Below are 26,765 nucleotides of genomic sequence, written 5' to 3'. Positions count from 1 at the left end.
AAAACACAATGAATTTGATTAGAAACAGACATTCTTTGTGGTAGAATGGTTTACAACAAGAAACGTGGAGGATTTTCATAAAGACATCTTGTATATTACATTAGTGAGTGTTAATCAGTGTTAGTGTTGCAGTGATACTTTCCAGACTCACTGAATGAGTGTACAAGTATAGATAGATATTTTAGGCAAATTCATTTTTGGGGACATTAATATTCATTTTTAAATGTCCAGAAGATGATTATTCTTTATGTAATAGGACTCACTCATGGTCATCTACGTCAGGTATGCTAAAATCATGTTGAGTTGACGTTCACGTCATTTAAAATAAAAGGTACAATCTCCCTAATTGGTTTGCTTGCCTTACTGTCGATTTCTTTTGGGAGAAATGACGTTATGCATTCAACATATTTTCTACTTGTGTTTAAAATCCCAATTAAAGAACAATCAGTATGTAAACATTTATTTGGCTAAATGCACAGCACTTCAAGTTAGTTTACAAAATCGCCTACATATAAATAGCCTATTTAGAGTATTTTTTCTGTAGCTTTCACGCTGGTGCATTAACAAATGTATAATATTTAGAAATTATATCCGGAAATTAATTTGTAATGATGAAATGCAGACACATATTTAACTTAATCATGTGAAAGTACAAAGTACTTGTATTTCAACACAAAGTACCGATAAGAATACCGTTAAAGTGCCAGACCATTAAGCAGTATCGGTAAGAGTAGGAATACCGTTAAAACCTTAACGATACCCATCCCTACTTGTATGTCAGCATAATTTCGGAACTCATTATGGATTTAACACCAATTTCCTGCTGAAGACTTCAAATGTTCCCAAGTGTAAAAGCGGTCGCTACAACAGCAGAACAAAGTCGGAACCCTAGTCTGCCTTATTGTCGATGTTCCAGTAGGTGTATAAGCAGGCTCCTGATAGTCCAGAATGCAACTGCTAGAGCCCTAACTAGAACCAGAACATATGTAAACACAATTCTTATCAACATGGCATTTGACTCCCAGTCAACTTCACCCTGATTTACTGACATATAAAGCTCAGTGTCTCACGCCACAGTACCTGAACCAACTTCTTAAAAGGATCTGCCATGCCTACTTTGATCAAACGTTGCAGGCTATTTGTTGGAACCTCAAGTGTCAAAGGCTACAGCAGCGGGAAAAGTGTTTTCAAATTAGTGTTCAAGACCCAGACACAGGCTCAGTGTTTAAGTCTAGGCTGAAAACATATTGGTTTAGTCAAGCCTTTTGTAAATAGTTGTGTTTCTAACATTTTTTGTACTATAATTTCAAAAGTGAGGAGCGTCACAAAAGTAAAAACAACATGTACAGCAGTGGTCCCCAACCCCCGGACCAAATGGTACCGGGCCACCCAAGGAACATTAAATTATTTCCATTTTATTTACTGTGGTGTATTTCTCTCGAGTTTGTGCGACGTTCCATAGACGAGAGGTTAACCGGGAGTTGAGAGACGTCACCTAAAGCCGCACCAATACCGCGCATGTGCAAAATATGATATCGGACCAGGTTTAGGTGACGTCTGGAGCTGAGCGGCTGCAAGCGGCAGTGGTGTTGTAGCTTTGGTGGAGAGAAGGTGTGTATCGCTCTTCTCTCTGTTCACCGGTACTTTGTCATGTTTAACAGTGCTTGGTGTACGTGTATATTGTGTTTGCTCGAATTTAACCCACAAATTAGCAAAAATGAGCTAGAACTCTGCCGGTGTTCTGGATTAAAGTCATGGCGGAATACCCTGAGATTGCCACCACAGCACTTAAATCCCTTTTGCCATTCCCTATTGCTATCTGTGTGAAGCGGGGTTTTCAGCAGTGACGGCAACCAAAACAAAACAACGGAATAAACTGGACATAAGCAACACACTTCGGGTGTCATTGTCTCCTATTACCCCAGATGGAACCGTCTCGTTGCAAAGAAGCAAGCTCAGGGTTCTCATTGATTTAGCGTTGTAGTGAGTTTGAAAAGGCATGTTTAAATACAATTAAATTAAAATTATTCATTTAATTGTATAGCCACCACCCCCCACTCCCAGCGGGCCGCGGTAAAATGATAAAACATTGACCGGTCCACGGCGAAAAAAAGGTTGGGGACCACTGATGTAGAGGTAAAATAAAGGCAGAACTTTATAATGCCCCTTTTCCACTGAGGCAGTTTGAGTGCTGGTTCAGAGCCAGAGCCTAATTTAAAATCAGTTCTTTCTTTTTCGACACCCAAAGCACCAGCCCTGAACCAGGAAAAGTGGTTTTTAAGTAGCACCAAAACATGGCTCTCCAGCCCATGGAAAGGCAAACCGGTTCTTAAAAGGCTCACAAGTGGAACCAACTTCCAACCAGCTCTAGCTGTGAACCAGCACCGGTTCTTTCTGGTGGAAAGAAACAGCATTGTGAAAGCATAGCCAATGCTCTCGAGTATTGTGATCCTCTCAAGACCACATATGGTACATTACGCATTATGTGAACTCGGTTTAAAAATGAGATTTAAATCTCTGAAATCTATGTTCCCAATGCATAATGCATACTTATAAAGAAGCATAAACACCTGAGTAAATTCTAAGTATTGTTGTCATGTGTGCATATACCTGAAATGGCATAAGCTCCATTTGGTGATGCTACTGTAATGGCAGAGGCATTGCCAATGCTCTCGATGGCTCCAAGTCCCACATGATTACTGAAGCTCAGCACATGCCAGCCCATGACCTTCGCCAACTGCTGTACTGCGTGTACCTGGTGCTGAGACATCTGTAACACACCCAGACTCAAAGCATTATAGTAAACCATTTTATCCTTATAATAAATACAATAATTTAATATTATAAAAACAAAAAGCATAAAAAGGGCTAAAAAACAAACAAAAAAAAAAACCCCACACCTTCATCTTAACTTTAACAATAAATATACAGTGGATTTAAAAAGACAACACACTCTTTATACAATCTATTATAAAGAGATAAATAACAACATAAATGTCCGACTTGTTCTTCGTTCCAAAAAGAAAAGCAACTTGATTACATAAGACTAAACAGCCCTCTCATCTAATACTTTGAGGAAGCACCTTTTGCCTTGATTACAGCATCAAGTCTTTGTGAATTAGTCTCGGTTTATTTTACACTTTCTTTTTTGCAAAGAAGATAAAATTCCTCTAGATAAAATAAAGTTCAAGTTCCTTCAAACTGTGAGGGGATCCAAAGGGTATTTGTTGCTATTCATTTTCCTGACTAAACTTTTTTTGTACATTTTTTAATGTGGCGGAAATAAACCTTGTCTGCAGAAATATTTGATAATGAATCAATTTGACATACACGACTCTGGGACACTATTAAATTTATTGCGTACGTTTCATTCAGAAATTAGGAATGAGTTAAAATTTCAGTTATCGAACACAACTAATTCAATTAATGCAGATAGTGTGCATTAATAGTGTGCTGAGCTCCTGTGACTTTGTTTATATACCTGAGACAGTAAAAAGTCTTGCAGCTCTTGTTCTTGGTGGGAAAGAGTGATGACACGACCGTCTCTGTGCACAACTCTTATCTGCTCCACTCCGATGTTCAGCTGTAGCTGGATAGACCTGAGAGAGGCGGGACAAAAACAGGTCATTCTGTTAGTTAGTATTTGTTCGACATTGACACAAGATGACACTGAGACACAATGTATACTGAATAATGAAATAAGGCTATGTGCTGGATTTGATGAAGTGCTTAACATTCTGGAATATTTAGGTTAGGTTCCCATAAGTGAACTTCATACTCTCTATGCTATTACCTCTGGTGCTGCTGTCTAGTGTGCAATACTGCTAGAGCTCATAATAAAGTATTCAGACAGTAATTAAAACGATCACATTACGAGCATCAAATGAGTCTCATCAGTACTGCGTTTCATTTTATTTGAGACACGATTCTCTCTCATGCCTATCCACTCTGTCATAGGGACACCTTGGGTAGGATGCACACACACACACAGGACGCTCATGCACAGGACGCTCGCGCACAGGACGCTCGCGCACAATTAAAAGATGACAGCAATCCTACAATGCATGTCTTTAGACTTGGGGAGGAAATCAGAGTAACTGGTTAAACATGTTGAGCACACTGAACCCCCAACCCCACCATGCTCTCTGTCCAATGCCTATAAATTACTCATTACACCTTACTTGCATATTTGCTCATAGCCTTGGGAGGTGATTAGCACTTTGACGCTGGACTCATAAACATCATTAATATTGGACCAGTGAGCCTGAATCTGAGGATCCTCGATGCGACTTGCCAAGCTGTCGATGGTTCGTGCCGTCCTGAAAGAGAAAGACTGTAGTACATCAGATCCTATAAATGTACACAGTGTGTATGATCTCTATCGTGAGTCTGCATTACCTGCTCCTGAGGAAAATATGTTTGGCTTGTTTGACTATCTTCTCCAGCAAGCCTTCGTTGTGCTGCAGCGAGCTGATCTCGGACTTATCATAAGCCATTGGCCCAGCCAACCGCACTCGCTTAGAAGCAAATGGAGCACTTGCAGGGTGGGGCATCACAGCGGAGCTCAGGGTCTGTTTGTGAAACTTGACACAGGGGTATTTACAAAATTATCTCTCAAATAAATTTAAAAAATGCTGTGTATCCTATCACATGATTTAGAGGTACATATCCTTATTCATTACGCTTCAAGCCCATCATGGTAACACTGGCCACACTACACCCTTGATGGCAAGGCAGCACATGACCGGACACCAATCAGTCAGATCTATACATCATGTTTCTAAACAACTTTTGTGTATTAAGGGCCATTGTGTATGTATACACATGCTTAAAACAAGCTGGTATAACAGCATATGCATCGAGAGTGTTTATTACATACTTATATATTTATTTTTTGCACCTCTCTAATAAGTTGGTGCAGGTTGTGTTCCAGCACATACAGATGGTCATCTGGTTTGGTTTTGTCCGGTGAAGCTCTATGGTTCTTCTTTTCTGTAGTTGAGTGGCACAATGAGATGGAGAGCTGAAGGCCTACAATTACAGACAGGCTGTTAGCTATAGAAACCAAACACTGCAAACAAACCTTTGAGTAGACAATAAAACAGGTCGGCAAACAAGTAAACCTAAAAGTACATGAGATACAAATACATACATTTGCATACGTGGATTATCTACACCCTGTGATTTATATACTGTAGACACACAGTCCCACACACCTCATTAAAGGAGGGGTGCACGATGTTTGAAAGCTAACGCTGACATTTGAAATCACCAAAACAAACACACCCCTAACCCAAATGGGTGTCACCCCTGTTTTGATAGCTCTGCCCCACACATACATACGTAACCCGGTAACTATTATGGCGGAACCTGCTGGGGCAACTGGCCAAGGGGATACTTTTATCAGTAAATGAACTCAATGAGTAATACTATGGTAATACAAATGTGTTTTTGTAGTACTGTGTGTTGTACCATGAAAGGTTTAGCTCCGTTTCACGCGGGAAGACGCTCAGTTCTCTCCAGCGCTGGAAAGCTGATCACAGGTAGAGCTTCTTGCCTTATCATAAGTCCTTTTTCGCTTTTATCCATTTTATGCATTTTTTTCTCTGCCATGTCAATGTTTCAATCGCTTTCTGCTAATGTCAGACATGCTCACTGAACACTCTCTCAGCCACATATTGACAAGACACGCCCCTTTCTGCTCACTGGCTATACGTTTGTTTTGTTTGTCGGCCCGACTCGGTTTTCTGAAGCACTTCTCAAACATCGTGCACCGCACCTTTAAGGCCCACAATCACTGCTTGCACACACTGATCAGGATCACACTTGCAAAACATCATCTCAACATACACATTTCCATGTCAGCCACAAATAACTGAAATTGTGTCTTTACCGGGAAAAGGTTGGGAGATGATCTGGTTTTTGACAACAATGTGTGGAATGTGGGATTTTATCTGCACTGCCTCTCGGGAGAGCTGAGCGAATATCTCCTTACATAGCAGCACGTTCTGTGCAGCTTCCAGCTTTAGATGCCATGCCTGCGAGCCTGAGAGAAAAAAAAAGAGATAAGAGGAAGAAGAAAAGAGAGATATTGCAAGAACCTTTGTGAAGTTTGTGCCTTTTAAGCATGTGTGTTGTGTGGTTTATCTGTCCAGCCCCATGTGAGTTTATCAGACGTTTTGCTCACTACCTACCTGGCTTGGCTTTGGGTGGCTTCCTGAAAAGACTGACTGTTCCTAGGTCTCCTATATCAGCAGACTGTTTCTGAATAGACACCTTTAGAGGTACAAAACCACAACAGAATGTAAGGATGGCTTTAGGTTATATCAGTATGCTTTATGTCTAATACAGTATATAATCTTTACCTTAATGTATGCAGAGCCCTCAAGGTCACTTGGAATCTGAACATTGAGTGGACAGTAATCGTCTGGAATTTTCTTATCCAAATCAATATCTGTGTTTTTAATCACCTCAAAGGTGCCATGATGGGCAAACATTGACCCTATAGGGATGAGAGGACACTTTAATTACAACCGGAGCATATCCTTCTATATAACGCATAACAGTCATAGCCATAGACTCACCTGCACTGCGGTAGCTTAGATCGCCAAGGATTTTGTCTCCAACTTTGCGCAACTTCCACTGTGAGCGCAAGTGTAGCAGTTCTGCATTAAAATCCCGCTGACGCCACTGCTCCTGAGTCTCTGCTACAGATTTATTCAGCTTCTCTGCCCCTCTCAACAGCAACTGGGCTGCAGTGGCCAGAGACTTCTTCTTACTGATCAACTGGAAAACCTGAGGGGTCTGGAAACCGACAGACATGCATTCTGATGAAAATGATCACGCAATCGATTACATACAGTATATATTAAAGTGCACAAAGAGAAGAAGAGACATTTCACTAAATTAAACACCAAGAAGAAAAATTGTGAACAATGACAGAGAAAACTGAAAAAGGCAGAATGTCAAACCCTTGGGTGAGCTAGCTCGCTACGGAGCTACAAGATTTCCATTTGCTATACTACAACAGTTCATTATGTTTAACTCATTATAGTGCACAAACCATAAGCATGGAGTGGAAAGTCATCTAAAATTAGACCTATTCCCTGTTTGACAATCTTTTTCTTTAAGCATAGAAGCAGCTGTAAAGACAGGTGGCGGCTTAAGCCTAATTATACATATAAAAAGTAATCTGACAACTTTGACAGATTATTCAGATTATGTTAGATGCACACAGGGTATTGCAAGAAATTTTATTCTGCTTTTCCAATAATTACCACCTTTAATTTCTTAACTCTTTATACCAGAGGCCTTCTTGAGCTTCTGACCAATAAGATTGAAAACATGGTGGTAGAACAATATTAATTTACATTTCTTTCAGATTGTATTGCTTATCTAGTGTGTTGGAATCCCAGATGATTAACCCTAAGAAATATAATACGGTAGGCTAAGGGAGAAGAAAGAAACATATTTGCTTGTGTTTTCTTACTTTGACAACAACGGGATCCTGCGATACTGGATCAAGAGCCATATATTTCTTTTCCTTGATGACACTGAGCATGTCATGCAGCACACACATCTCAGTCAGTGAACTCCGAAGATGGTTCCTCACAGAGTCCCATGGCCAAGAACAAGGTTGGAATTTCACCAGTCCTGTAAAAATGTGGAGTTTTAATTATCAACTGTCAATGAAAGCAATAATAATAATAATAATAATAATAATAATAATAATAATAATAATAATAATAATACACAATTCTTACCCTCTTCCCCATCCAGGTCTTGCTTACTCCAGTCAGACACTCTGCTTTGTGCATTTTGGTCCTCTTCATCTGAATCAGATCCCTGGCCGAAGTCAATGCGCTGTGCAAGCTTTGCAAGGTTTTGGGACATGGAAAGTGGTGGGACGTACGTCTCCACTCCGTCCAACGAAACCTCCTGCACCTGTCGCTCACAGGATGACTCGATACTCACACGTACTGCAGGGACCCCAGACATTCTGTTCTCATTCATTTAGTTTCTGTAAACAAAACAGACAGAAACACTACAGAATCATCTGATCACTACACAAATCACTACTGTATTCCTTCAACCTACTCCAAAACAACCATCTAAACCCAACCTCAAAAAGTCCTAAACAAACTTTAAACAATCAGGTATCAGTGAAACATAAGCACGTTACATTAAAAGACTGGATGAGTTCAACTAGTTAACTGATATTTTTAGATTAAATTCTAAGCAAATGATTATAAATGTTTGTCTAAAGGTCTTTGTTGAGTCCCCTATACATCTAGTGTTAAGTAGTTTTGCTGGCACTAAAGTAAGGAGTTTTCTCTCTCTCTCTTTCCTCTCTTTTTCTTTCTTGCATTCTCACTCTCACTCTTCTCTCTCTCTCACTCTCTCTTCTCTCTTTCCTCTCTCACTCTCTCTCTCTTTCCTCTCTCTCTTTCCTCTCTCACTTTCCTCTCTCTCTCTCTCTCTCTCTCCTCTCTCACTCTTTCCTCTCTCTCACTCATTCTCTCTTTCCTCTCTCTCTCTCTCTCTCTCTCTCTTTCAGTCCATCACAGTAACAGACAGTGTTGAAGTAAAGGAACAGAAACTCACCACTCTGTCTTTTCCTAACTAGCGCCTGATGCTACACATTATTTATTTACACATTAACACTAGACAACAGAGAAAACTTTGATTAAACCTCCAACTTCACAAGCTTCGTCTGGAGTAATTACAATTACACCTTTATTTATAGAATGAAATAAAGAGTTACATGTTTATACCGTTCACAAACAGCTCTCTTTATCAGTCCAAGCGATACATTTGGTTCTTCGTGGACGTGTTTCCGAAATCAGCCCGACGCCATTTTTCGCCCCCTACAGGGACGGAGCGCCATTTACTTGATCGTGATGAAAATAGTAAAATAATATAATAACCAGAAATGTCATAAAATCAGCACCCGGTTTAATACATTAGTTTTTTTGTTTTTACTATTCCTTCATTTTAACATAAGTACAAATTTCAGCATCATCACTGAAGGTTTAATGTGTTTATATCCACATGAACTCTAATGATTATCTACTTAAACTAAACTATTATATGTCTGTTTTTCCAAATGTGTGATTTCCATAAGATTCACACTTTACATTTTCCTTTAGTAAATATAGTTGTGATGTTTTTATATTTTAAGTTCAAATTATTTCGTACAGATTTGTGCTTTTCATTTTATTGCAAACAAACAAACAAATAAATAATTGCTATTTATACGCATTCGCTCATATTTGATAGTGACTACATTTATATAAGATGTAACTTTTATTTAGACCCCAAAATATATATATACACAATAAAACTATATTTCACCCGGAAGTTTTATTTTGTTTATTTTTTTTACCCGGAAGCAAACTTAAATATTTCGTTAGTTGATGACGTTGTGTAGCAGCCTAGCAACGGTAACCACAACAAGCCGTTTGTGTCCAGCATTGAGAGAAGCTAGCAGCTAGCTAGCAGAATTATACTGTTAATGCTCGCGAACTAATTCCACAAACTTCAGCTGGCTGTCAGTATAAAAAAAAACACCGCAAAACCCGTCGCACAACAAAACTAACCGTCTTGGGTGGCAAGAAAATCATGGCAGATGAGAATCGTAGAGAAGACGAAGATGACCGAAGTCCTGGGTTACAGCACCAGATGTTTCTCATTATGGAGGATTTGTTAGATAAACTAAAACTGCTGGATTATGAGGAACATGTCCTTGTAAAGCACAATATGAAACCTCTCTCCAGGTAAAGACCTCTTCGGTAACTAGTAAATATAAGAGTAAAAAAACTGTAAATATAATCTTATATAATATAATAACGTCAAGCTTGTCTTTCAGAATCTTTGTGGTCAAGTTTGCATGAGAAAGTGTCATATTTATCAGTACACAGAGACAACACAGAGAATAAAAATAAGAAATAAATACACATGTAAATACAAATAGGCAAAAAGATTTGAAAAATAAATTGTATGTACAGTTGTGCTATAGATGATAATAGAATAGAATGAGATGCAGGGATGTTCTAGGATGGAGGTGGTAACAAATATAAATGTCAGGTTATTGCACTTTGTTATTGCGTAATTGGGGAACATTTAACTGTTCATGAGGTGGATTGTATGGTGGAAGAAACTGTTCTTGGTATTTGGGGCTCTGTAGCGGCAACCAGATGATATGAGTTAAAAAGCAGATGACTTGGATCTGAGGGATTCAGAGTGATTTTTTGAGCCCATTTCCTCACTCTGGATATGTAAAGTTCTTGAAAGGTGGGTAAGGGAGCACCAATAATCCTTTCAGCAGTCCAAACCATTCTCTAGTCTTCTGATGTCTGGTTTTGTCTGATGTCTGTGGCAGGTTAAATTTCCTAATTTGGTTAAGGAAGTACATCCTTTGTTGGGCCTTTTTTACAGTGGTGTTGATGTGAGTGTCCCACTTCAGGTCCTGGGAGATGGTAAAGCCCAGGAACTTGAATGCCTTCACTGCAGCCACAGTGCTGTCCATGATGGTGAGTGGTAGGAGTGCAGGGTTTTTTCTCCTGAAGTCCATCATCACTGTTTTGGGTGTATTGCGCTCCAAGTTGTGAGTGCACCAAACAAACAGCTCTTTAACCTCCTGTCTGTAGTCAGACTTGTCTCCGTCCTTGATGAGGCCGATGACTGTAGTGTCATCCAGAAACTTCAGGAGCTTGACAGAGGGGTCATTAGAGGTGCAGTCGTTGGTGTACATGCAGAAGAGCAGTGGGGAGAGAACACAACCTTGAGGGGCACCAGTGATGGCAGAGCTGCTATTTGACATGAATTTCTCCAGTCTCACTAGCTGCTGCCTATCTGTCAAAAAGCTGGTAATCCACTGACAGATAGGTGGCAGCTAGTGAGACTGGAGAACAATTCCAGCTAGGAACAGAGCGCTGGGTTAGTTTGGACTGCAGCAGTGTTGGAATGATGGTGTTAAAGGACAAACTGAAGTCTACAAACAGGATCTTCACATAAGTCCCTGATTTATCCAGGTGTTGCAGGATGTAATGCAGTCCCAAGTTTACAGAATCCGTCAGGAATATGGCTATCAGACAAGAGACTGAGAGAGACCAAGAGACATTTAAACAGTAAAAAAAGCTATTACCTTTAGCATAGCAAAAATAGATAGTGCTCTACAATTTATAATATATGCATTTCAAAGATGACATCTGTGACTATGTGAAACTTTTTTCTTTAATAACTATATCTATATGTGTATGTTTTTTTGTGCACAAGCGATGACTTCAACATTTATAAAAATGTCCTATTTGGTTTAAAAGTTTTAATTTTATTATAAAAAAGCCTTATTTGGTGCTATCCATTTTATCTCTGTACTTCTATTAATATGGAGAGGTGTAAATTGTTTGCACAGCAGGGAGCTTACCCTCCTCTTCCCGTTGTCTTGCTCACCAGCAGCTAAACATGATATATATTGTAAGATCCAGCTATTTCATTTTAAACTCCCTTTGTCGTTACGTTGACATGGTAAATGTACATTTTCAGATTTCATTGCATGCATGATTGACTTGGCACATTGAACAAAATGTACTAAAATCTGACTACTTCTATCTCATTCCTTCTCTCTTCCAGGCATTATTTTGTATCAAGTTCGTACACACCGAGTAACCCTGGTGAACAATTCTACATGTTCAGTGTCATTGCAGCTTGGCTCATAACACTGTGTGGCCGGTCATTTGAAACACCACATGAATATGACGACCCCAACGGGATTGTCTCAAACATCCTTACACACCTTAGGGCGCTGGTCAGTTACTACCATAAAACAATACATTATTGTGAGCATTTGCGACTCCATGTGTGAGAAAGTGTGAATAAAGAACATTCCCATTCTTTGTGTGGTTGATGTAGGGTGGGCTGGTCGAATTTCCTCCATCAAAGCTGAAGTCTGGTTCTGGGGAACATGTGTGCTACGTCTTGGACCGCCTGGCAGAGGAAGCCCTGAAGTGTAGACAGTTTGTTTGGCAGAGGTAAAGCACAACTGAGGGAGATACAAGAATGTTATAGAAGAGCTCTTAATAATTCCTTTTTTTTCTCAGGCCTCTCTACCCCACAGAGGAATTGGAGGAGGAGTCTGTGATGGAGGATGATGCTGAGCTCACACTGAGCAAAGTGGAGGAGTTGACTGTGAGTCGACACACTAACACAATGTTACACATACAGTAAGGTCTATAAATCTGTGCACATAGACAGTGATTGTTTTTTGACATAAAATACGGTATATCTCGACATCATTTAAGTGTATTGCAAATAATGTGAATGGTGTAAGAATTTACAGCATATCTGTGTGTGTGTGTGTGTGTGTGTGCGTGTGTGTGTACATGCCTACTACTGTAATAAACATTTACAGTATAATGCTGTTATTACCAAATCCACTATACTACTGTTTTGATGGGTTTTATTTGCAATGAGATGTTATTGTTTTTGTTTTGTTTGGATTTTTTTCTTTAATGAAATTGATCATTCAGACCAGAGTTTATGTCCTAAAGACATGGAATCTAGTCAGTATGTAGTACCATGCCGCCTTTAAGCTTCTCCTGCCTTGGGCAGTGCACCTGCCACGGTACCTGCATAAGCATCAGGAATGCCACATTTCGAAGTCTCAGATGTTCTTGGTTGGGGTAGTATAGGCTTCTTTTGAAATTGTAATGTGTATATCCATTGTCCTCCACTCGCTTTTGACTTTTTTCCTACACAATTCAGCCAATTTAATGCAAATTCAATTGAATTTAAGTTCCAATATATTAAGGGATGACAGCTGAACTCCACATAATACAATACTGCATTAAATCCTTTCTGTTTGTAGGAGGAGGTTGCTGACTATGAAGACGTTATTGATCTGGAGGAACTGAAGTCCAGAACTAGCCAGAATGTAAGTTTAAGAACTAGCAGCAGTGATTTCACTGTCTGAATTAGGAGACCTGGACCCAGGACTCTCACAAAACATGTTCTGACAGTTAATTTTTAAATAAATCAGACATTAAGCTTGTTTAAGGGACACATTTGTTTATCTGTCATATAGTGGCATACCTGGAATTAGCTATGTCACTATCCTGTCAGGTTGGATAGGAAGCATTGTGACAGGTTCAAGACCTTGATCTGGCTGTACCACTAACCAGATTTGTTCCGAAGCCACTCCTGCCTTGACCTAGCTGTCCTGTTAGGTCATTATCATGTTGTCCTGAGTGCTCAGTAGTTTCTTCAAATATATCTCTGTATTTTGTTCTTTAGCTTTACATACCCCTTAAATAATAATTTGTAAGAGAAAGCTCTGCTGCAGCCTTCACTGCTTGAGGTACGAACAAATAGCACACACCTTTAGATTAGAGTAGGCATGGGGGATCATAAAACTGGAACTTGTTTATGCACCAAGAAAGGATGTTTACTGCTGCACATGATGAAACAAATGCCATCCAGAGTTACTCTGTAATCAGTTAAATCTGGTGGCAAGTGGTTCTAGAGCAAGTATTTGTTTCTTGTCAGAGTTACATAAGAGAAAGTTAATAAGCATCTGCTGTTTAATATTTTTACACATTCCTCAACTTTATTAAGCTGGTGCCTCTCATCTGCCTTTAATTCGACCCAGAGTTAGATTTTATATATATACATAAGGACAAAAGCAGAGGGCCTAAAACAGAACCTTGTGGAACAACAAATTTTACATTGTCACCATTCGCATCTACAAACTAATAACCACCGGTCAAACGAGAGCTGCAGAGCGGTCATAGAGGGCTGTTCTCTCTACACCAAAATTGCCAATCAAGTGGACCATGATATTCAATACTGTCAAATGCTGGAATAAGGTCATGCAACACTAGTTAGTAGGTCATTTAGAAGTCCTATCAGAATTGAACATAGGGTAATCATCTCAGCTGTGATCGGTGGAAATAGGATGCACAACAATAAGCTTGATATCTGATATATTAATGTGACATTTTAGTTTTTAATTAAAAATAAATGTTTGTGAAAATATGTTTGCAAGTGAATATGTGAATTTGTAAAGGAGGTGAGGGGGCAGAGACCAGAGATGATCCTGGAGTCAGAGACAGATTCTGCAGAGTGGAATCTAGAGGTAGAAAGGGTTCTGCCTCAGCTCAAAGTATCGGTCCGCACAGATATTAAGGTTAGAGCTTTTATTTCTACAAATCATACAAATCATGTCTTACTTATGTGGCAAAGAGTAAAAATAAATCCTTGTGATAACTTCATTGATCCCAACCATTTACACATGGTTTGTAGATTTGTTTAATTATAGTTTGGTGTTGAGTAATTATGTTTTTGATAATAATTCAGGAATGGCGGAGCCATGTGAGCCAAATGCATCAACACCAGGATGGCATCAAAAACTCTTTGAAAGATGCCAAGGTATGTTACACATATTTACATTGGGCTCAAGTTTGTATATTTTTCTATAGTTTGCTTTTGGGGCTCAGTGAATATGTATGTTTCAGACATATCTAGATAAACTGCTGGAGGAGATCGGTAAGACTCAAGAGAAAGTGAGCAGCAGAGAAAAGTACATCAACACACAGCTTGAACACCTCATCACAGAATACAGGAATGCACAGTCGAAATTTTGTGAGGTAAAATTCTAAGCAAGGTAAACTTGATGGGGAACACAGTTTGGGGTCTTGCTTCAAAAACTCAAATTTTGCAGTGGCCTGACTATTGTTGTTTTTTAATATCATGCATACAATATAATGAGTTTTTTGGGTTTTTTTGGATGGTTTCAAATTTAATGATCTTACAAAGCTGCACTGCTGTAAATATTTCTGGGAATAGATAAGTCTAGCATATAGCAAGGCTGTATCTCACTGAGGTTTACTGAATTATGTTTCCTTTCAAATCCCTGAAAATGCAGCATTTGCACAAAACATCTGGAGAATTGTTCAGATTCTCAGAGGAAGATTCAGTTCTCAGATTCTCAGAGAGACTTCAATACTAAGTTGTTTTTACAACCCCATTTTGGATAGCAAATACTGCTTCTACGTCTAGTTAAATGGTTTCAAATGTAAGAAAATCAGATATCAGCAACTAGCCTTTTGTGATGTGTTCTATTTGTACAGTGAGTTCGCAAAGTTATGTTATGATCTGCAAGGGGCAGGAAAATCAGAAGAATCTGACCAGGGCCAAACTGTGGAGGCTAGACGACTGGGTCAGAACATTTCCAAAATGGCAGGTCTTGTGGGGTGTTCCCAGTATGCAGTGTGAAGGCTAGGCTGTCTGTTTCACTTCCGCTGACAAGCTGCTTTACTACAAATAGCTGAAACTTTAGAGCTGGTTAAGATAGAGAGGTGTCAATGTTTGCTTGACAGACGCCATAAGCTTTCTACATATGGGCTTTTATAGCTGCAGACTGAGTTGTGTACCCATGCTGACCCCTGCCCACTGCTATAAGCACCTACGATGAGCGCATGTGCATCAGAGCTGGTTGATTTTTTTGTGATCCATTTTTTGGGGAGGAACACAGCATAATAGGAAAACTCTACCAGACCCTTCATTTGAAAGATGCTCTGATGTCTAACCATCACAATTTGTTGCTCAGATCCTTGCACATTTTTCCTGCTTTCAACACATTAGTTTTTCAAATGTAGTTCTGAAAAATATATTAGGTACCTGTTCACTTAGATACCTAATATATCCCACTTCTTCACAGATGCCATTGTAATCAAATAATCAATAGTATTCACTTCACCTGTCAGTTTGTTCTTTCATGTTATGGCTGATCAGTGTATACTATATACATCTTTTTTCATTTTTATCTCATATTTGTGCGGTAAAAAGACTGGTTGTTAATCAGAAATAAGCACTCCATAAGCAGAAGAAATGAAAAATCTTGCAAACAGCAGCTTTTATTTGAATACTTACCATCTTTTGTTTTGTGTGTATGTGTGTAGGCCAAGGAGCTGTATCAGCAGGCCAGTGGAGGAGTGACTGAAAGAACCAGAACTATAGCAGAGGTGGTATAACCACTACTGATCCTCTCCTCTCACAGAGAAACTTTTTAAAGTCTGTGTATTTAAAACTATCCTGAACATTTTAGTGTTTCCCTGCTCTATCACCAACTACTTATATTCAATAAGGGCAGCTTTAGCTGATACGATTAATCAAATGTGTAAAAACAGAGAAAGCACTACAATATGCCAGGGCAGATCTGTTAGGTTAGGAACCTGTGATATAACATTAGATATTTTCACAAAAACATTCAACATACCAGACAGTCATATACACCAGCATTCATGTGTCAAGTTTTTATCGCCTCTAATGATATTTTGTAATATTATGTACAGATCAGTGAGGAGCTTGAGAAAGTGAAACAGGAGATGGATGAGAAGGGCAGCAGCATGTCAGACGGAGGTGAAACAACACACGTATATCATATTATTGTACATTTTCCTGCAAGCATTTGTTACTCTCCTGGGTATAAATGAATGTTTGTTTTACAGTTCCAGTAGTAAAGATCCGGCAGAGTCTGACTAAGTTAAAGCAGGAGATCCAGGAGATGGATGTGCGTATGGGGGTGATGGAACACACGCTGTTACAGGCCAAACTCAAGGAAAAGAGCAACATGACCAGAGACATGCATGCCACACACATCACAGAGACTACTACACACACCTACTCATAACTACATACAGACACATACCCAGACACACTCACACTCACACAGTATACATATACGTGTATGTATGTATGTATGTATGTATGTATACTATGTGTGTGTGTCTCTTTTGGAAATTAATAAAAAGGAACTCTTTTAACTGATAACACTTAAATCAGTTTCTTTACATACATATGACAGTAGAGTGTGGTAAATGTACACATGGTACAAATACTAAGAAATTCATTTTCATGATGATCCTAGGATTATAATTATGCTGACTGTTTCTAATAAAATCTACATATTTTAAGTTTCATTTTATGGGGAACTGACCTTTATGATTATAACCATAATGCTGATGTTTCTTAAAAAAAAAATGCATCTTATAAGTAAAATATATGACTAAAAATATTGTTACCACTAACTAAAATTGTGGCAGCCATGAACGTGTTTAGCTCAGAGTTAACAACAGCCACACTGGCACTTAAAACTTGTTTACTGTTATCTTGATTAATTTAACGCTGAAGGATGGAAGGTTACAAAAAAACTAATAACTGAAGCCAAAACATTACTGTCCTACCTCAAAATCTTTTTGTTTTTGTTTGTTTTTATTGGTTATAAATCCGATGAGGATGCTGCTTCCTCATATGTAGAATAAGGACCAAAGTGAGCAAGTGCAGAGTCGATTAAGTGTACAGTAATGTATTTATTACTAAAATTATGTATGTTTTCAACATACCGCTGCAACAACGAAAAATCTCATCCTTCTGGATACTACTAAGTCAGAGGAAAAGATGCTTTGAAGTTAACATTATTATATGATCTATATTGTGAAAGGTGTATTTATTTTGTACTTGTTGCAGTATTTCTAAGAAAAATGTCACTGGAGGGATAATTAATTCTCTTACCACTGGCCATGTACCTAAATATGAAATTTTAAACATTGGTTATACATAACAACCCTAATTTTAAAAACCTGACCTCAACCCCACAGCTGTGTAGAATCACTTAGTCACTTACTGTTGCTAAGGATGGCTAATGACAAACCTCTTTATCTCAAGATTCGAAGAAATGCTGTAGCACAGAAGTTATGCTCATACATCCATGGGAATATCATTAATTAAACGTTTCAGTCAGGATTCAGACCTCATTATAGCACAGTACTTGTTAAAATAGTGAATGACACTACTGACCATTGATCAGGGCTGTCTCTTCTTGCTGGTATTGCTTGACCTTAGCACAGTTTTTGACACCATTAATCATTGCTCTACTATTTCATAGGAAAATGTTGGAGTTAAATGAACAGCTCTCTCCTGTCTCAGGTCTTACTTGACCGATCATTTTCAGTTCGTAGATAAAAAATAGTTACTATAAGCATATTAAGGTAAAGTTTGGTAAATTTCCTATCGTAATCTTTTTGGGATATTTTTTTTTCTGTACTGGTGGGACACATATTAGCACTGATTTATGGCTGTATCTATCTATTTGACATTTCCCAGCCAAACCACCAGAGGACAAACCTGTATATATATTTGCCATTTCTTCTATTAGCATTCACACCTGTTTCTCCACCCATTAGCATTCACACCTGTTTCTCCACCCATTAGCATTTACACCTGTTTCTCCACCCATTAGTACTCAGTACCTGTTTTGTCTTTAGTTACCTTATTTAAGCTCATTTCGTTTCAACATGTCTTTGTCTAGCTTCTGCAGGGGCTATTGCGTGCTGTATTTTCTTTCATAGCCATTTCTAATGCCTGTGTTTTCTACCATGTCTTGTCTACTTGTGTTTATAATTTTTCACTGCAGTGTTGTGCAACCAATCCGTTGGTCCTTTTTCACAATTCTGCACCTTTTTTCTTTAATGTTTAAAACGTTGTTTATTTGGAGGGAAAACAAAATCGCAACATATAAAATCAGTAAAATAGTAAAATCTTTTTCAAATTCATCAAAATATTTTATACTGATTAATAATTAATTAATCAATTATTATTATTATATTATAGATAAATCATTATTAATTATGAATTCATGCGCAGTGTTTTTTTTTAAATATATTGTTTCTCACTTTTGACGTTTGACTTATGACGTCATGCACTCTGAAAAGTTCCTATACATTTCTAAACTGAAGTAGAATAAACCCATACCACTCTGACCACTTATATTTAGTTTGCAAGTTCATATTGTCAAATCACATTGTTGGTTCGGTAATCAGACCAGAGAGCAGAAGAGGTAAATTAAATTAAAAAGAAGTGAAAATATTTTTCTAAACATATTTCTAGTACTGCGATGTGTCAGATGATAGGGATATATAGAGAACTATAGGGATTTCTATATTTCTATGCAGTATCTGTGTCCCCGCCCCCAGGTTCTCAGCAGGGTTCGTCTGTGATGAAACACTTTGCTGGCTCTGTAAGTGGACAGCCAAGGGTCTGTTCTGGTCTGATAAAGCCAGACCATTTACACAAGCAAGGCTCTTCCAAACAGAACTGGATATATTGGAGGAATTTGAGAGGAAAGCGTCCTGTATTTGATCTATTCATTTGGAGGTGGGATCTCAAAGCTCCACGCTTAATTTCACGTTGCGACTGTTTTTCCTTTGCGCACAGGAGAGCTGGTAAGCCTGTCCATTATTGTGTTGTCATGTTATGAGCATGTCATGTAGGAATGTTTTGCTGTAGTACAGAGACTCTATATAACTCTTATAAATCAGCTAGAAGTGTGTGTGTTTTTTTAAGGTACTGTTGCAAAGTTTGGGTTTAGACATTAGTAAGTTTATAATGCTAAAAGAAAACTAGAATATAGAGTATTACTATGTAACCTGTATGTTTTTATGTAATCTTTACTCCACAACATTTTGCTGGTTAGTCTGTATGTCTGTCTATTGTTCGTGCCTTTAATGCTAGATAAAAAAAGAAAAGAAAAAAAAGGCTGTGTTGAGATTTTAAATGCAGCCACACGAATTGGTGAATTTTTCCCATCAGATTGTAATCGGTTGTTTGTAGTTTATCATACTACTGCGCTAATACTAAGCATGACAGATTTTGCTGCGCCCTTTGATTTGGCACATTTTACGCACGATGCCATACCTGGCGCATCCCTCCCATTTAATCCGGGTTTGAGCTGAATTTCGAAACCACACTGGTTGGACAAATTTGAATAAAACCCATGAAACCAATGAGCTTCTGAATGCAGAAATAACAGGAAGTGGTATTGCACTTCCCACTTTGCCAGCATCATCTCCTGTGTTGTCAGCCTTCTTTAGCTCCTCCCTTTTCCTGCTTCTTTGTGCTTTTGCTCAAGCCCCCCAATAAGCCCCCCTTTCTCTCTTTCTTTCAGGCTGTCTTCTTTCTAAATTTATTTTTAGATGCAAAACACTTCATGTGATTCATTCACTCACTCCCTGGACATGTGAAGTATTTTTCCACCCTATCATGCTTCAGTCACATGAGAAATTAGATAGAATATAGTTCATTTTCTATTATGTAGACTTTCAGAAAACTAGCTAGCTAACTCTTATGTGTAGCTAGAAGTCACGAATGGTTCACACCCATATATGATTGTACCTCCTTTTCCAAAACAGTGTGCATAATTGTGGAGTTTATCTCTTTTTCTATGCCTGAAAGGCTTTCCATTAGATTTTGGAATATGGCTGTTGTGACTTGTGCTCATTCAGCTGATGACCTGATGTGGTTACTGATGAGTATTTCATCAGTGATTCCGTATTTAGGAAAAATGCACTAGATTTTTAGCAGAAGTAAGTATGACAAAATATCAGGAACTAATAGCTATTTAATGCATTTCTCCCTGTGCCCTTAGGAATCTTGTGTGTGTGTGTGTGTGTGTGTGTGTGTGTGTGTGTGTGTGTAGAATGTGATTAGTGCTTCATGTGAAGATTAGATAAACTTGCCTGTGGGTATGTGTTTTGTAGGCTGTGGAGCAGTAGCACCATGGATAAATTCTTCACGGAAACTATAACAAGTTAGTACTCTCTCTCTTTCTCTTTATTACATACACAGAAGTCACATTTTCGATATAATATTAATGTTGCTATATGTCTATACCTCGTGTAGGTTCACCTATAAAAACCAGGAATACACTGAGACATCAGCCATCCTACAGGTACGGACCAGATGCTGTGCAATACTAATTATATATACACTCACCAGTCACTTTATTAGGAACATCTGTACCACACATTCATGTATTCATAATCAAATAAGTTATATTTGTAAAAATATAAACAAAATTTTACACCAATTTGTACCTGCATTGAACAGCAAAACCTGAAATATCACAGGTATTCACAATGCTTATTAAACACAACACAAATGGGAGTGATCTCTGTTCTTTCAATGTCAATAACGGCATCCAACTACAATACCCAGAACACAACATGGCAACTTTAGCAGTTCTCTTTTGTGACTGAACATATTATGAGCATATCTGCATGTCTATGTTTAAGCTTTTGTGCTCTTCTTTTCTTTTCCTCAGTTTTGATGCATCCTTCCTCTCTGATGTTTCTTATGAGTGCTTCTCCACCAACCCAGAAACAGGCTTAGTGCATGTCTGCCGTCGAAGTCCACGCCTACTTGCAAATGGCTACTATGTACTAACAGAAGACAGTGTTGTTACCGATGACCAGGGTAACATGACCCTCACTCCAACACAGACCAACATTTCCTACAAAGAAAATCTTGCTCGGTCAGTACAATTAAAAACACAGTGTGTGAGTGTGAGTGAAAGCACAGACAAAAGAAAATGAAATAAGGAAAGTAAGAGAAGACTGTCAACCTTATACTTTTTTAAAATTTTTATATTATAGGACACATATCATAATTATGTTTAAGTTAAATAATTAGTTATTAGTTAAATAATTAGTTTAGTTTATACTTATTAGTTAGTTAAATTATGTTTTTCTGAATAAAGTTTAGATATATGGCATTTGGTAGGCACCCTTATCCAGAGCAAATTACAGACATGAAAGATCATTGCATTTATACAATTGAGCAATTGAGGGCCTTGTTATGTACCCAGTGCAACTTAGCTGTGTTTGAGATTTGAACTCATGACCCTCCATTCAGTACACCAGTGTCTTAACCACTGAAACACCACTGCGCAAATTGAAAGATACACTAGTTTGTACAGCCATATTTCTTCATAACAAAGCCTGATTACGTCGAAAATAGAAAAAGAAAGCACAAACAGACACAAATAAGTAACCACGGTTATAAGACACGGGTGAGTTTTATTATGCATTACCTGCCAGTTCAAACTACCTCTAATTTGTCGGGAGCTGACACCTGACCATGCCTCCTGCCACATTAACATACAGGTGTTGGACAAATGAAACAGCCACTGGTCAATATAGTGTTTGAGGTTTTATGGATATATATTCAGCACCTGGTGGCCAATCTTCACTTATTTCACATTACATTAATAAGAGCAGTGCATAAAATATTCCAATACACAAAATATAATGGGAGACATATCAAAGATATAGAGGACAAATTGTACCAGCACAAGGGACAAACCACGTCTGTTGACACAAGTGGAAGCTGTCTGAAAGTTATTCCTGGGTACTAACACGGATTGTATCCAAAAAACTGTTTGTTGGGAGTTTTATGGTCTGGCTGCTGTTGTCAATCCTTGACTGCAATCAATGACATCATATAGCTTTAATACATCAATGTCTGTATACACTAAAGCTATATGCTGTCATTTTTTAGTGACAGGTCGTTTTATATAAAACAGGAGAATATAAAAAACTGCAATTCAGGAATGATATGTCAAACACTGAACATGCAGAATTTACTTAGTAAAGGACAAGAGTACATTTAATGTGTGAAATATCAACCATGTTCTGTTTCTAGGTCATTGCTCCAGCTGAAACTGTGGAATATGTATTAACTCAACAAGACTGTTTCCCTCGTTTTCAGTTCCTCATTTGACTTGTGCAATTATCCTTTTTATTTAGCATTATTACAGAGTTTACATACAGTATATTGTGTGTCTGTGTGATTTTTAGAATTTTCCGTCGAAGACGCAAAACCCGAAGGTCTTTTGCCACACTCTTGAATGACATCAGTCAGTCATTACTCAGTGGAAGTATTTTTAGCAGAGAGGGTAAATTGTCCTCTATTGAACTGTCATCATGTTTGGATGTTAGCGGAAGCACTGATGAAGACACCTCTGTCAGTTTTACATATGGTGAGGACTCTGCTAATTTTGACAAGTTTTTAGACCAATATGTGTGTGTACGTGTATATTCTGGACCTATGTGTGTGTCTGTTGCAGATCCCACAGCAAGTGAGCATACTAAAGACAAAGAAATATTTTTACCAGAGGCAGACTCTCTTTCTCAAGACTGCATTGCTCCTGTTTTGCCTGCTCAGTCACTGAATAGTCTGACTGATGTTCCACCACAATGTAAATGTTACTGCACACCCACAAATCCACCCTCAGGTGAGAGGAAAATGCTGTGCAAGTGTGCATTTCAGAATACTTATGAATGTTGTCCTACTACCAACATATTATTTATAACATATTCAAATGTTTATTATTATTATCAACAACAACAACAATAATAATAATAATAATCATCATCATCATCATAATAATAATCATAATAATAATATAATTATTTTAAGTTAACTTAAGTTAACCCTAACCCTATCTCAAATTATATGTTCATAGAAAAGTTTAATTTCCATTATATCTGTTAAAAACAACTATTTGCAATCAGTAAAGTACTAAATTTCAAGGGTAAATTCTGATATAGGTGTCCTGTCCATTTTGGTATCTTACTTATTCTAAGATTAATTTGATCTTAAACAAATCTTGCCTAGACAACATGTATTTCTGCTCATCATATGATTTAATTAGATCAAATTTAATTTAATACATCAAAAAGGGAAATTTTGCAAAAGGTTACTTTTTGCCATCATTCTGAATGCTTTTCGAAATGATGTGCAAGGTCCCACAAATGTATGCAGTTTGCACTCATAATTTATGACACCATGAGCACACTTGGACAACAGTAAATAACTATATACAGTACCTACTAGCCTATATGTGCTTAGATATCTCATACTCTTATTGATATTGAGGTTGTTCGTAAACGATTTTGCTGTAATGTAGATCATTTTTAATTTATTTGTAGATGCAGCATTTAGGAAAACCTTCATTGTCCTCCTCTTCACACTTTGTGTCTGTGCAAATATATTTTCCAGGTAAGCTTTGAAAAGTAAGGCATATATAAGTGAGAAAATGAGCAACAAATTAGAAGTCTTTCTGAGTAACAATGCAATTACTTAACATCCTGACAGATATGTGTGTGGAGGAATTGCTGTGGCAGTGGCTGTCCTTTTCCTGATATCATCTAAACGTGAGTTACACATAACCAGCATAGCAAATGTACACACGTTATGCTTGATTTGACTTGTAATAGCTTTAATAAAGTATAATTCGCAGGAACACCCAAAGGGGGCTGTATACAAAACTCTATACAGGACTGTATACATCACAAATACATAGATACACTTGGGTGTCAGTCTGAGATTCTCTTTAGTGCAGTATCTGAAGAAGGAGTGGCTGAATGTTTGTAGGTTTCATATAAAAATATTAGTGTAACCAGCAGATGAACAGATTTAATTTTGGAATTTGTAAATTAAAAAGTTGTTTTTAAATATCTTTTTTTATATTTCTTTTTTTTTTTTTTTGCTGTTTGTTATACGGAGATGCATGAATATTTAAATATATGTGTGCATTTGTGGCAGGTGGCTCTAAGCCTAGAACAGCACACACAGTTTGGACCAAGACTGAAGTGAGTTGATTTTAAACTCCCTTTATATACATATATAACTATTTATAGACATAGGTTTTAGTTTGATTTAAAGTTCAATATGAATACTACACATATATAACTATGTATTAGTGCTTTTACTTATGAAACACCCTTTCATAATACACTTTGGATCTTTCCTTTAGGATATCACATCAAGAAACGAGTGATGAAGAAACACACATGGCCTAACTCGCTCAAACAGACACAAATAAGCAAGACGTGAATAACTAAATTCAGATCTCAAATAACTCAAGCATGTAAGAATGCACATCACTAATGGCCAAAAGTTTTCTAATGTTTGTGATCATTTGTCTTTGTATATTGTCTACGATTCAGAAAATTTTAATGTGAGAAGCAACATAACCAAAAAAACTTTACTTATGAAGTCACTCCTAACCGTTCAATAACTCACTAACTTTTCTATTCTATATCATAGAAATTCAAATGTGAATAACAGTTCCCACTGAAGAAACATTTTTTTTTAGTTAGTAAAGCATATCAAGTCTATAAGAGCACTTAAAAATAGTGTACAATGAAAGAACAAAGCTATGGAATAGAAAAGTCTATATATTTGTGCTATCTATGATATTTATTTTATATATTTTATTATCTTTGTGTAGGCCAGTAGTATGGATTTTACAAGGTGTGTTTTACTCTGTATTATTATTATTATTATTATTATTATTATTATTATTATTATAAATAATAATAATAATAACTTTGACGTTGTCTCTGAGACATAGCAGTAGAAATGGTTCATCTGCACTCAACTTGGCACATTAGATCACTGTTATGAATATTAACATAGAATGTAAATACATGTAAATACATTCGAGTAGGATTTTGGCATAGAAATGTCGTAATTGGCCTTCAGTGCAGTTGTCGGCAATGCAATTTGTTATTTATTTTTGTCAGAGATATTGCATTATATAATTAATATTACACATGTATTTACATTCTATAGAAGTTAAAAAATGGATCATAATGATCTCATCCTCTGGATTGGTTACATTTATGCTATTGGGCTTTAAGTTGTAATGACACAGCAGCAAAAATACACCTCTTAGAAGAGGAGTGGGGGAGCTGTTAAAAATGGGTACTTATTGATCATTAAGTGCCTGAGCTGTGTGCTCAGATTCAGACCTGAAGCCCTGCTGTACACATGCTAAGCCATGGTCAATGTTATTTTGTGACACAGCCAAAAGCCCCACATGTACGGAATGTTAATGACTAATATGAATAACATATCGGTATATAAAAATGAGCCACAGACTGAGCTGAATCTTTCTGACCATGTTCAGATTTTATGAGACATTTGTTAGGTATACCTCAATACTTGGTATGAGACTAAGATCAAAAATATTTTATAGTTCTGTAACACATTTTTATTGTTCCAGCAGATGTTCCATATTTTTACAATCGGCACTTAGGCCACACAAATATTGTGAATGGGTTATTAAACTGAATTTATTTTGTGGCTCAATCATGTGTCCTTGACTGAATACTGTATACAGTAACTTACTGGAATTATCAGTGATTATCAGTGAGTCATCATTTATCGTAACCAAGAAAGTAAGAAACCCATTGCTAGTTCATCCCTTTATATATTTACACACCACATCTTTACCTCTCTCACATCTAGCTAGTTATTAACTTATTCAAACGTATTTGCTTATTCAAGATTTTAGAGATGTGTTACCTGACAGTTGGTTATTTTCTAAACAGTAATAAGAAGTATGATGTAATTTAGTCTGGTTTTCAAAAGTATCATCATACAGAGTCAGCATGTTTGTACTATTGTGTGCTCTGACAGGCTTTTATACATAGTTGGGTTAGACAGGGTCTGTGAGCAGAAGTCAAAAGGTACAAAATGGTGTCTATAAGGTAAGTTTTAGACCCTATATGCATACTCTGGGTGTAAAATTGTGAGTGTTTTTTGGCATTGTCGAATAGACTGGTGTCCCATCCAGGGTGTATTACTATCTCATTACTGTCCAGTGTTCCCACTTGAGTATCTGATGTCATACATCTTAACTCTATATAGGCAAATATTAGGTACCAAACACCCCATTCATTCCTGCCATAACTTGTGTACTAGGTGATCTGATTGCAAGTGGACAGTGCTAAGTACAATAGTCAACAGGGTCCAGTATAACTCGGACACATGAAAACTTCTTACAGTCTTATTGTTCTGCAATGTATATGACCACATAACATTTTTTTGTGAATGCAAAAGTGTCCTGATGCATCCCAAACACC

The 26,765-nt window shown here is 37.5% G+C and overlaps 3 protein-coding genes across 5 annotated transcripts in view; 2 read left to right on the top strand and 1 right to left on the bottom strand.

Annotated features, from left to right (window-relative positions):
* med17 (mediator complex subunit 17) overlaps positions 1-8,931 on the bottom strand; it is a 9,501-nt gene extending 570 nt beyond the window's left edge. The window contains exons 1-12 of one of the 2 annotated variants that reach the window (XM_027137859.2): positions 8,775-8,931; positions 7,764-8,020; positions 7,490-7,653; positions 6,585-6,804; positions 6,366-6,502; positions 6,195-6,276; positions 5,894-6,046; positions 4,901-5,031; positions 4,399-4,583; positions 4,182-4,319; positions 3,482-3,599; positions 2,611-2,770 (exon numbers count right to left, since the gene is read on the bottom strand). In XM_027137859.2, coding sequence (XP_026993660.1) covers positions 2,611-2,770; positions 3,482-3,599; positions 4,182-4,319; positions 4,399-4,583; positions 4,901-5,031; positions 5,894-6,046; positions 6,195-6,276; positions 6,366-6,502; positions 6,585-6,804; positions 7,490-7,653; positions 7,764-8,013 — 1,738 coding nt within the window. In that variant the 5' untranslated portion in view covers positions 8,014-8,020; positions 8,775-8,931. The other variant, XM_027137860.2, reaches the window with a different exon arrangement.
* A 490-nt stretch (positions 8,932-9,421) lies between these two features.
* On the top strand, positions 9,422-16,976 carry ift57 (intraflagellar transport 57 homolog (Chlamydomonas)). The gene is made up of 11 exons (XM_027137858.2): positions 9,422-9,776; positions 11,632-11,806; positions 11,911-12,029; positions 12,099-12,186; positions 12,866-12,931; positions 14,063-14,182; positions 14,353-14,424; positions 14,511-14,642; positions 15,957-16,019; positions 16,350-16,416; positions 16,506-16,976. The coding sequence occupies exons 1-11, from the start codon at positions 9,622-9,624 to the stop codon at positions 16,685-16,687; spliced, it is 1,239 nt and encodes a 412-aa protein (XP_026993659.1). The 5' UTR covers positions 9,422-9,621; the 3' UTR covers positions 16,688-16,976.
* A 2,047-nt stretch (positions 16,977-19,023) lies between these two features.
* tmem71 (transmembrane protein 71) lies at positions 19,024-24,765 on the top strand. 2 transcript variants are annotated; one of them, XM_027137873.2, is made up of 11 exons: positions 19,029-19,277; positions 20,287-20,417; positions 20,592-20,641; positions 20,734-20,782; positions 21,155-21,364; positions 22,689-22,870; positions 22,958-23,125; positions 23,823-23,892; positions 23,989-24,047; positions 24,439-24,485; positions 24,650-24,765. In XM_027137873.2, exons 3-11 carry the CDS (start codon positions 20,611-20,613, stop codon positions 24,671-24,673), a joined length of 840 nt encoding a protein of 279 aa, XP_026993674.2. In that variant the 5' UTR covers positions 19,029-19,277; positions 20,287-20,417; positions 20,592-20,610; the 3' UTR covers positions 24,674-24,765. The 2 variants fall into 2 exon arrangements, with proteins under 2 accessions (XP_026993673.2, XP_026993674.2); XM_027137872.2 differs by lacking the exon at positions 20,287-20,417 and having other exon boundaries at positions 19,024-19,277.
* Positions 24,766-26,765: the final 2,000 nt, after the last annotated feature.

The sequence above is a fragment of the Tachysurus fulvidraco genome, chromosome 22 (assembly GCF_022655615.1).
Source record: "Tachysurus fulvidraco isolate hzauxx_2018 chromosome 22, HZAU_PFXX_2.0, whole genome shotgun sequence".
Taxonomy (NCBI): Eukaryota; Metazoa; Chordata; class Actinopteri; order Siluriformes; family Bagridae; genus Tachysurus; species Tachysurus fulvidraco.
The sequence above is the reverse complement of the archived record's forward strand: the minus strand, read 5'-3'. Positions and strand labels throughout refer to the sequence as shown.